General features: G+C 33.4%; 1 protein-coding gene across 1 annotated transcript; it reads left to right on the top strand.

Annotated features, from left to right (window-relative positions):
* Nucleotides 1-3,887: 3,887 nt before the first annotated feature.
* Nucleotides 3,888-11,291, top strand: LOC120081329 (squamosa promoter-binding-like protein 7). Its single transcript, XM_039036085.1, has 10 exons — nt 3,888-4,671; nt 5,112-5,281; nt 5,365-5,591; nt 5,675-5,749; nt 5,845-5,952; nt 6,203-6,320; nt 6,912-7,044; nt 7,920-8,079; nt 8,773-9,336; nt 10,469-11,291. Exons 1-10 carry the CDS (start codon nt 4,124-4,126, stop codon nt 10,763-10,765), a joined length of 2,400 nt encoding a protein of 799 aa, XP_038892013.1. The 5' UTR covers nt 3,888-4,123; the 3' UTR covers nt 10,766-11,291.
* The last annotated feature ends 781 nt before the right edge of the window (nt 11,292-12,072 follow it).

Consider the following 12,072-nt stretch of genomic DNA (forward strand, 5'->3'; position numbering starts at 1 on the left):
TGTAGTACAACAATAGTGTCTTTCTCAATTAATCTGTCTTATTGGGGTTTTTTTTATTTTTTTATTTTTTTATTAGATTCCTTGTAAACCTTCCATCAACTAATATTGATGAATTATATTTGACAAAAAAAAAATATGGTGCATAGATTTGGTTTTTTTTTTCCTCTCTTTTATGTTCTAGATAAAATGAACTAAATCTTAATGATAAAATTATATATACACTTTTTTCGCCATTTTACTTGTGTTAATTTCAAATTCAAACTTAAATTTTTAAGCATGAATAAAATAATAAATAACATCTATCTTGTTTTATTTTATTTTATTTTTAGCTAATTCTAGATGTTTTTTCAAGGACGGAACTATTTGTGGACATGGTTATTTTAATGTCTTTTAATTTGATTTGACAGTTTTTTTTTTCTATTTATAAGTTAAACATGATATTTGGAGTGGAAATATTTGAAGCTTTTGACTTATTAGTCAATGACATATATGTCTTGATTATTGACCAATTGAGTTACGTTTAAGTTGACCCATCTTCAGTTATTAGTTTTGATATTTTTTTTACTTATGAATTAGTTTGTTGGTGATATTATATATTTGAGATGAATAAATTATTTCATCGCATAGAAGGATAAACATCAGAGTCTATAGTATCTTCACAATGATTGACTTTTACTCTAATTTTCATTAATATTTTGTTGTACATCAATGCCATTTGATTTTTTTTAATACACATACCATTACGTCAAGTTTAATTAGTCGCAATAGATGTCATAAAAAAAGTAGTCACACTAAAATACACAACAACATCCACTATAATACTAAAATACTAACATTTATCTGAAACATTTGAAGCTTGGTGAAAGTTTAAAATGTCGATGTCAACGAAAATATCGAGATTGCAATGTTATGAAAACGTCATTAGAAATATCGACGTAGATAGATATTATTAAAAAATCATGAAAATGACAAATATATTTAAATTGATAGAGAAACACCCTACATTTTACTAATAATTCAAACCGTTGATTATTGTGTCTGAAAAATGCTCATTATTTATATTACATTCAAATTAGTGACATTGGGTTACCTTTTCCTCTATGTTTCATTAATTTATTTACAATATAATAGAAATATTGATTCACACCTTATATTCATGTCAAATCCACGAAGATGTAAAAATACTAGGAGAATCGAATTTCACCTCGAGATCGATAGTACAAACACTATGCCAATTGAACTGCAAGAATTAGTAATATTAATGTCTATTATTTCTTCAAATAAAAAAAATGTTTTTCTCTTTGAGACTATTTTTATCTTTTAACTCCCATACAAATATTTAGCAAGAATAACAAAATTATTCAATTACAAAGGTAGTCTTTATAGTTTGGAAAAAAAAAAAAATTAGTCTCCGTTAGAATCTCATAAATAATTTCTATCGTGTGATGTCATATAGTTTTAAAATTAGAATTTACGAGGATTTTTTCAAACTATATAAACTAAATTATAACTTTTTTCTAAATTACGAAACTGAATTTATAATCTAACCTAAAACAAAACTTAAAAATGCTTTTGGTCCCAAAACTTTAATGAAAACAACAATTTAGTATCTGAACTTTGGTTTGCAATGATTTAGTCCCAGTACTTTCAATTTTATAACAATTTAGTCCCTGAATTTTAGCATGTAATAATTTAATCCTTGTACTTTTAAATTCATAAAAATTTAGTCCCTAACGCAATTTTTTTAATTATTTTATGATGTAAACTTCGTATTTCATAAAAAAATCAAGTATCTAATTAATTTATAGTTTATTTATACAATAAATCTAATTAAATATTAACACTAAGATTTACAATAGAGACTAAATTGTTACAAATTTTAGAGTATAAAAATTAAATCGTTATATAATAAAGTTTATGGACTAAATTGTTATAAAATTAAAAGTTCAAGGATAAAATCGTTACAAACTAAAGTGTAGGGGAATTGTCACTAAAAGGTAATTTTTTTAATATTCTTTTTAAAAGTATAATCATTATACTTGATTATTTTTTCTGTTTGAAAGATACAAACATTATATATGTGGTGTAGTTAATACATGTTATTATTGTATGGGAATAGTTAAATGTATTAAATGTATTATAAAGTACAGTAAACTTTACTTTCTTATCCTTTAATAATCAATCTTTGTTCAGAAATCAACACTGTGGATCTAGAAGACTATATAGAGAAAGGGACACCCATCTAATTGGAGAAGAATTAATAATTTTATTATTATTGTTAATGTTATTTTTATTATAGCTCAAATTCAAAGCCCACTCTCAATTTCTCCACGCGCTGCCACGGCTGAAGCTTTATTTATATATTTATTTATTTTTAATGATAGGTCAGCGGAGGATCGTGGGAAAATTGATTAAAAGACTCAAATTTCTGGTCTAAAATAACTTTTGGCCCATTTTTTTAAACTTTAAAATTTTGATCTTTTATTTACATCATCGTCAAAGTTGATAAAATTATCTTTTAGGATATGTTTGGACGTGATAAAAGTAGAGAGTTGAGTTGAATTGAATTGGTAATTATTATCTGGAAAATTAAATTATTTGGGGAGTTGAGTAAAGTTGAATTATGTTTACCGGTACCTCGTCAGATTCGGAAAAAAAAAGGTACCAGTGACCCAACCTGAAAATTATGGGTTGGGTTGAGCCTTAAAAATGAATTGATAAGGTTCATTATTAGCCAACCCGATTTTTTGGGTTAGTCAACAAAATTCTTCCAACTCGGCCCAACCCGGACCATGTACACCCCTACTTTCCATCTAACGAGATCACCCTCTTATCCTTCTTTTCCAATGGGACCACATGACGAGCTTCAGTGAGACATTATTCTCTAGCTTTGCATTTTTTCTCTGGTGATACCAAGCTTTTTCCTCTGGTTGACTTCTTCTTCTCTCCCTTTTTCGTTGTGTTACAAAGCGAGACCTAGCGCGAAGAATGAGAGAACAAGAGAGCTAGATAAAATGTTAGAAAGTGAGATGAAGCACCGAATAACGAGACTGGATAACGAATTATGAGAGAAAAGGGAGAGAGGAAACTATATGTGAGAGAAAAGAGAGCGAGAGAACCAATCTAGGTGCGGGCGAGGGTTTCGTTATGGTGATTTTATTCAAATTCGATGCCAACAAAGAGTAAAAAAAACATAATTTAAAAAAAGGAGGCAAATCTCATTTTCTCCCATCAATTTGAGTCATTTGTACAAAAACTTCATCGAACCTCAAATCTCAAGATCGATGGTACAAATTTATGCCAGTTGAGTTATGCTCGAGTTGACACATTCTTTTTTATTTTAAACAACATTCCAATGACTAAATAAACAGAATGTTAAAAATCACTTTTAGTCCATAAACTTTCAGTTAAGTAACCGTTTAGTTCTTGAACTTTGATTTGTAACGATTTAGTCTTTATATACTTTCAATTTTGTAACAATTTAGTATTTGAACCTTACTATATAACAATTTAGCCACTGTACTCTATAATTTGTAATAATTTAGTCCCTATTGTATAAACCATTCTTAAAGTTTAATGAGATTTATTGTATAAATAAACCAATAAAATAAATAGAGATTTGATATTTTTACAAAATAAAAAGTGGATATTGTAAAATAATAAAAATTGACATATAATTTTGATGATATTTTTTTTTTTATATTAAAGACTAAATTATTATTATAAATTCAAAAGTATAAAAACTAAATTATCGTACATTAAAATTTAGGAACTAATTTATTACACAATTGAAAACACACAACTAAATGGTTATAAATTAAAATTCAAAGACGAGGTGAGAGACTAGATTATAATTCGGAAAAATTAAGAACCTTACCATCCGAATTCAAGAGCAATAGCGCGTGGGTTGAGAATAATTATTTTCCAATTTAGTTACAAAATTCTCAAAAAGCTTTCCTCAACAGAAGAAGAGTAAAGAGGAACATCTTACCCTGAAGCTTGACCTTCGGAGCTGCCGTCCCTTTTCCGCCACCTTTTCCCTTCCCAACCACCGCTCCACCCACCCTGACCAACCTCCCCACCCCTCAATCTTTCATTTTCTAGGGCACAGATTCCCTCTTCAATGGAAAATTCTCCTCCTTCGCCGCTCCCTCATCCCTCACACGACGGCTCCCACCGTCCCGACGCCGAAATGGACCTCCAACTATCCATCGCTGACGACTCCGCCACCGCTCTCTGGGACTTGGGGGATCTCCTCGACTTTGCTGCGGATGATCAGTTTTCCTTCTCTTTGGAACAGGACAATCTGCCCTCGGCCTCCTCTCATTACCTCGAGATTCAATCCCAGACTGCCCCTTCGAATTCGGAACGAATTCGTAAGCGCGACCCGAGGTTGACCTGCTCGAATTTCTTGGCTGGGCGGGTTCCTTGTGCTTGCCCTGAGATTGACGCGATGCTTGAGGAAGAAGCCGCTGCTGCACCTGGCAAGAAGCGGGCTAGGACGGCGCGTGTTGCTGCTGGTACTGTTAGGTGTCAAGTACCGGGGTGTGAGGTCGATATTAGCGAGCTTAAAGGTTACCATAGAAGGCATAGGGTTTGTCTTCGTTGCGCTAATGCTACTGCCGTTGTGATCGATGAAGAGACTAAAAGATATTGTCAGCAGTGTGGCAAGTAAGTTGAGTTTTTTGTGTTTCGATGTTTGTTGATTTTTTGTTTTTCAGTTCATTTTGAAGTTAATTGTGTTTCTTTTTTCGATGCTTACGTATCAGTTGTTGCTGATTTTGCATCTTGTCCAAGTGATGATGCTACTAGTTTGTGATAGTCAATGGTATTCCATGGTAGTGCGCCTTTTTCTACTTCTCTTCGTTGCATCAAATTTTGTCACGTGATCTTTTCTAACTTTGTTTGCTTCAGTGACATTGTATGCCCTTTAAATTATTTCCTCAATCATGGAAGTACTGATTCTATATGATGCCGAGTGGGTAGTTGCCATTTCCCCCCCTTCCGGTGCATCACGTTTTTATGTCGAAATATCAGTCTTTTGGAGACCCAAAACAATGAATGAAAATTGTCTTTGCTAATGATTCTTGTTTACTTCAATTGCTTGGCAGGTTTCATGTTTTATCTGATTTTGATGAAGGCAAACGGAGTTGTCGAAGAAAATTAGAGCGGCACAACAATCGACGACGTAGGAAACCAGTTGATTCCACAGCTTCTATGGAAAGTGATCGATCAAGCATGCATCTAGAAGATGTTTCTTGCGAAGGTGATGTAGGGAAAGGTAATAATCTAAAACAGCTGGTGTGGCCACAATGTCACAATTGCCGTTCATTGGATTTCTCTCACTGGCACGTATTCTTTCAGATAATATTCTTTTCAACATCCAAACTGATGAAAAGGAGGTAGTGCATTTGGAGTCTGAAGATGGACTGGTAACCTCCACTGTATGTTCAGCTCCTGACCTGCAAAATAATGTGAATAGCGGGTTAACTTTAGTGGCAATGGGTGAAGCTCAAGTGGATGGAGGAAAAGATAATTCTAAATCTCTTGCTTCATCCTATTGTGACAACAAAAGCACATATTCATCAATGGTGAATGCTTTAAAGATTTCCCCTTCCTTTCTATTGTCTGTTCATATGATGACATGGGATGATTCCAAGTCTCTTTGTTATAGTGTCCAACAGGGCGAATATCATTCAAACTTTATGACTGGAATCCTGCAGAGTTCCCTAGAAGACTTCGGCTCCAAGTATTTTCATCTTTACAGTTTAGTACTTAATGAAGAATAATTTTGTTCAGCAAAGATATTAGAATTTGGTTAATTTGTATTTGAATCCATTGCAGATATTTGAATGGTTGGCTAATATGCCCGTTGAGTTGGAGGGATATATTCGGCCTGGTTGCATAATTTTGACTGCATTTGTTGCAATGCCGAAGTTTATGTGGATAAAGGTGATTTTGAGTTGATGGTTTCAAATATAATGTTGGTTGTTATAATTTGGTAGGTTTTTTGCTTTCCTATATTCTGTTGACTGTAATTATCAGTTTATGATCAGGCCTTTTACAGCTTCTGCATATTTGCTCCTACTCATGATTAAGTTGTCTTTAACTGGAATCATTGTCGTCCTCATGGTTCCACGTTTCCTTTGAAAGTTAGTCCTTGAATTTTCTTGAACTAATTAATTTCTCCAACTACTGGCAGTTACTTGAAGATCCCACGACACACGTGCACAATTTTGTAGTTGCACGTGGAAGACCTCTTTGGGGGAGGGGCAGCATGCTTGTTTATTTGAACAACATGATTTTTCGTGCAGTGGAAGGTGTGTCAACAATTTAGCATTTTTTTATTCATCATGTGTATGAGCATGTTTCATGACATTCAGCCATTCTGTTATTTGACTTTTAATACATGGTCTAGGGGTTCCCATCCTCTCTTCTTTTTCTTTCCTTTTCTTTGAGATATTGCTGTAATGAAAGTTCTTAGCTACACTTATTTCTGCCGATGAAAATATAAGAAATATCATTTGCCAGATTTGAGCATATGATAATTTTCTTACTGCATTTCTTCCTCTTTCCTTTATCTTGAGAATCCACACTGCCTTCTTTATTTGTTTGTGGATATTGTTTCAGTTGGGTGGAAGAAGTATGTGGAATATCAACCATCCAACCAGGGTCCTCCTGCCTTGGTGAACACGTTGACTATTAAATTTTAGTCATGAAACACTAGTGCACACCAATCTACAAAAAATAAGATTGCTTTAAGGCTTTAAATTTATCCAGTGACTAGAGATCGAGGCATTCTAGATTATTATTTTTAATAATATCTTGAATATGTTGATTGTTGAATTTTCTTAAAGGTTTTATTTATTTATTCATAATTTCTTGAGAATTTTTTTGTATAATTTGTACAGGGGAAAGTGTATTGAAAATTGAGATGGATATACAGGCTCCAAGACTTCACTATATACATCCTACATGCTTTGAGGCTGGAAAACCCATGGAGTTTGTTGCTTGTGGAAGTCATTTGCGACAACCAAAATTTAGGTATTAAAACAATAGAATTATACTCCATATTTATTTGACCCCAAAAAAGTTCCTGGTTTCCGGTAAAGGGAAAGAGGATTAGCTACTCACTTCTTTTTGGTTATTTGGTTTTATTTCGCAGTTCTTTAAATTTTCCCTTGCTATTCCTGTAGCAACTATCTTGCATTTGTACTGTCTAAAATAATACCAGATAGGAATATACAACGAAGATCAGATGGTAGTGCATGAGAATATTCATCATTCAAGTGCAGAAATGATGGGTTATAATCATCACGCCTCTCTCTTGCATGTACTGATAGATCCGTAAATTGAGGTCATGCATACTTCACATATTAACTTCTATATTCTTTCATCAAGTTTTAAGTTTTGTTTCTATAGAAGACTTTTGAAGGTTTATGTTATATATTTCTTCTTAATAATGTTGCTTACCTAAATTTTAATAAGACGTTTGGTTGCCTCTGTGGTTCAAGGCTTAAGGATTTGGCATCCTCCAAGTCTCCCACTTCTAAAGTATCAGTTGTAGTGAGGTCCAGATGCTTGCATTGTCCGAAAAGATTCTTATTAATCTTTCTTCCAAGTGTTGGGAGATAGCTTTGTTCTTTTGCTGGTGTATTGTATTCCTTACCCATCTAAACCAATGGATATTAATCATATTAGCCTCAAATACATAAGGATATTGTGCTAAGCCAGTTACTAAAGGCCAAATAGATATTGGAAGTGAGGAATTGCATGCTTGTACGTATGTCTGGAAGAAGTTAAATATTCTGTATACTGTGGAGTTTCTGGGGTCCGCTGTATCTATGCTGAAGAAAAGGGTCTTTGACTTGCAGAATAAATTCATGATCTATGCTGAAGAAAGTTACCTATGCTCGCAGGTCTCTTGTATCTTTTGCTGGAAAGTATCTTGCCCACGATCATTCTTTTGTTCTTCCTCATTGTCAAAACGAAGGTGATGCTAAGTGGAGCGACCACCAGTTGTTCAAAATATGTATACCCCACACAGAATACAATCTTTTTGGCCCTGCATTTGTTGAGGTGTGTAGACGTTTTCCATCTCTTGTTCTTTGATTAATTAGTCTCACCTGCCCCGCTATCCTCCTGAGCATAAATAAAGGTAGGTGAAAATAAGTTTTAAGATTCAATTATCTAAATTTATTTTCATGAGATAAATGTTCTCTGAACGATATTTAAATTAACATCTTAACACTGCCTAAAGTTCGTCTCTTATGGGTGTGCATGAGGAGAAAACCAAAGAAAGGAGAAAAAAAAAAAAGAAAAAAGAAAAGTGAAAAAAAAGGAAACATAAACTTCATCAAGTTATTAGAACCAAATTAATTTTAGAAATTTGGTTTGAAAGAATTAAGAGAATCTTTCACAATAAATCTCTTCCTTGGTTAGATTGGTTCAGTAGCTCATCTCTAAGTTTCCACATGGCATTCTCTTTCTAAACAATATGAAGCTCTCTATTCAAGACTTTTATGCCTTTTGGTTTCTTTCCCTTTTTGGGTTTTTAGTACTTTTTGAGCATCAACCTTTTTTTATTATTTCAATAAAAATTTTATTTCCTCTCAAAAAAGGAAAAAAAAAAAGAAAGAAAGAAAGAACCAAATTAATATTAGACTTATTGGCATGGGAATACACTAAGAAATGGAAATATTGATTGTATCCTGTCTTCTAAAAATGTTTTTTCTTATACTTCTCTCATAACTTTTTGTAAATACACTGTAGGTGGAGAATCAGTCAGGCTTGTCAAATTTTATTCCTATACTCATTGGAGATAGCGAAACTTGTTCTGAAATGAAAGCCATTCAGGAGCGGCTTGATATGTCTCTGCTTCTGGAAGCTACTGGTTCTTCACACGATACTTGTGAACATTCTTCACTGAGACAAAAAGTATATTCAGAACTCATGATGGACATATCTTGGTTGCTTAAAAAGCCTTCGTCAGAGCCCGTGCAGCAAATTATGAATTCGTCACAGATTCAAAGATTCACACGTTTGTTGAAATTTTTGATATGCAATGACTCAACTGTCATTTTAGGGAGAGTCTTAGAACATCTTAAGATTGTCATGGACAATGTAGAATCAAATGTGGCAGTGAATGGCTTCAGTTGTCCCGATTTAAGGTGTTTTGAGAAATATTTGGATTATGCAAGAGATGTTCTTCAACTGAATCTTCGTAAAACTGGGAATTCGGTGCTACAGTTAGGATTTCTTAAGCCTAAAGGGGGCCGTGTTTCTCAAAGCTGCTCCAAGAACAAATTGGTTTCAGTCGTTCCCAGGACTGGACTGGTAAGAGTTTCGATATTTTCTGTGGGGTTTCTAATATTGAATTTGTTTTTCATTCTTACTTGAAATTTTCGGATAATAATTTATTTTTGGATGAGTAAGGGAGAACTTCTATCCTAAGCATAGAACCAAGTACGAGTAGAACAACTAACCAAGAGTGTTAAAGTTCCTCGAATTGGCATTTGATAAAAAAAAGGAAACATAGATATTGAAGACATTTATCAATCCAACTCGAAAGACAAACTCTAAGGTGGTGCTCTCTTAGTATCGTTTATTAAAAAAAAAAAAAAAGGTAGTGCTCTTTTAGATCTCCTCATCATTAGAATGTTTAAGAGAATATGAGGCTTTTTTTTCCCCCTCCCCTGCCGAACTGCACAATCCTTAAAGGCATTCAACAGACTTTATAGATTAAATGAATGGATCATTTCTTGGATTGTCTCGTATACCTCAAAGATAATTCATAATTGTATCATTTGCATGGGATGGGTGATTTTGATTTTGGTAGATCCTACTTTTAGGCAATTAAGAAGTCTACTATAGAAATCACTATTCAATTGATGACTGTGACTGTCCACTTCTAAGATGAAGAGAAAAATGGAGATGGTCCCCTGGTTGCAAAAACCTCTTAAGAATGAGAGAGAATTCTGCCTTGGTCTTCCAATATTACAAGATCAAAGCTAGTTTAGAGATTTTTATGCCCTGGGCTTGGGCTTTTAAAGTATTTAATATTAGCAATTCACAGTTAAAGGGCATGCGACTATTAATTTTAGACCATGTTGTAGGGAGGTGGTGATTGGTTATGGATGTTATTTCCCTCCCCCTAAATTCTATTTTCTTAGGTCTTTTGCTCGTCGAGTAGTTTAGGTCTGACTTCACTTTTGCATTCTTTTAGAGACTCTTCTTTCTTGAGAAAAAATTGCCCTTGACAAAATTTTATACTGGTCCTTTACCACTTTAATCACCCCGAAAATTTGCGCTCTTAGATACTCTCCTAGAACAGTATTTGAATCCTATTCTGAACTTGAAACATGACCTGTACATGTTTGTTTAAGGAGCTGAATGACTATAATATTCATCATGGATCTTTCACCGGAATGGTTCGTTCATATTTCTCTGTTTTTGTCTTTACCTGCAGGAAATGGAGTCGAGAGAAAGTGGACATTTTCAAGCAGTGGCAGGTTCAACTTCCATTGGTAGTGTGGAAACAATACCCCTTGTAAACGAAAAGCTCGGCGAGAAAATGACGGTTCAAGGACATTCAAGAAAGTCATGTGGTCTTCTATTCTCAGGGGCTCTTTTTAGACGTCAGACAACATTATTTGCAGTTACCTTCGTTGCTGTTTGTTTCGGAATATGTGCAGCTTTAGTTCATTCTCACAAGGTCGGCGAGTTTGCTATTACAATCCGCAGATGCTTGATCGTTAAGTTGTAGGCACAAGAAGTATCTAAACTTGAAAAAGCAGTTCAACTCTTCTGATCCATTTATTTGTTCCACTGAAAATTAATTCAAGAACAATTTGTGGCGCCTCTAGTCACCAGCAAATGTGAAATGGATGCCATGACAAAATCTTGGTCTCATAGCCAAGCCAAGAGGTTATCATAGTTTTGTTGTGTTTAGAGCGAGAGCCTGTTTGATGCTGCTGATGATTTATCGTTCTACGTCTGTCTGGTTGGCCGATTGGAATTTCCTGGTAGCAAAATGGAGTTCGAAGTCGGTTTTTGGTCGCTCTGGATGCAGGATTCCTAACTTTTGTACATTTGTATCTCACCTGAAGTAAGTTAAAGCAGATGCTGGACCAATGTGTTGTAATAATTTCCAGGTTTCATGGCTAACAATGAATTCCTTATTCATCAAAAGTCAGACTACTACGCTTTCAATTCTTTCGAAATCGATATTTCTACCTGTATTATCAAACTCCATTTTTTTTAACAAATGGTTGAAAATTATCGTTGAGCTATGTTTATGACAGTTTAGCTCTCTTTAACATGGTATGTTAAAAGCAAATGGATAATGTTCAGAATTTCTCGACGTTCTCCTTTTAGCTTGAGGCCTCAAAACTTCTAGGGTAATGGAGAAATCATTTTGTAGTTTCTAAGATTATGAAAAGGATGGTTTGAAGCTCAATGAAAATATCAATTAAATATTATAAGTTGTAGATTTTCCACGATAATCACAAAATCCGGGCAAATTTAAAGTTCAAAAGTCCTTGAAAGAGGTTCTGGCTTTTCTTTTTAAAACTAAGTTTTGAGGTCAAAAGATATTAGTTCAGGAAAATTATTTAAATAAAAAATTAGGATAAATTCTAAGTTTAGTGTGTTGATTTGATCAATAGGTATGTGGACTTTTATATTTGGTTAAATGTATCTAATGCCTTTAAATATTCAATTTTGCGTAAAGTACGTTTCTAAAACTTTAATTCTTTTACCTATCTCAACTTATCTGATGTTTTTTAAAATTCATGGATTACTAAGCTTAAAATCGAAACTTTAGGACTCGTTTGATAACGTTCTTGTTTCTTGTTTTTCGTTTCTTATTTTTTAAGAACTAGAAATAGGAATATATTTACTAAATATTTTTGTTTTTTATTTTTTTGAAAAAAGAAATAAAAACAAAAACTTGTTTGATAATCATTTCCTTGCTTTTTATTTCTTATATTCTCCTTATATTTTACTTTTTTCGGAGTTTAAATTTTTTCATTTTCAAAGTTTAAATATAATTTAATTATGTAAAATAAAAAT

Source organism: Benincasa hispida, chromosome 1 (assembly GCF_009727055.1).
Source record: "Benincasa hispida cultivar B227 chromosome 1, ASM972705v1, whole genome shotgun sequence".
Lineage (NCBI taxonomy): Eukaryota > Viridiplantae > Streptophyta > Magnoliopsida > Cucurbitales > Cucurbitaceae > Benincasa > Benincasa hispida.

Bases quoted from the DNA above. Each gene is read 5' to 3' on its own strand.
- LOC120081329 (XM_039036085.1), top strand. From the start codon at position 4,124: ATGGAAAATTCTCCTCCTTCGCCGCTCCCTCATCCCTCACACGACGGC. The intron at 5,953-6,202 runs GTGATTTTGAGT...AACTACTGGCAG, and splicing joins CGAAGTTTATGTGGATAAAG to TTACTTGAAGATCCCACGAC. The intron at 7,045-7,919 runs GTATTAAAACAA...CTATGCTCGCAG, and splicing joins TTGCGACAACCAAAATTTAG to GTCTCTTGTATCTTTTGCTG.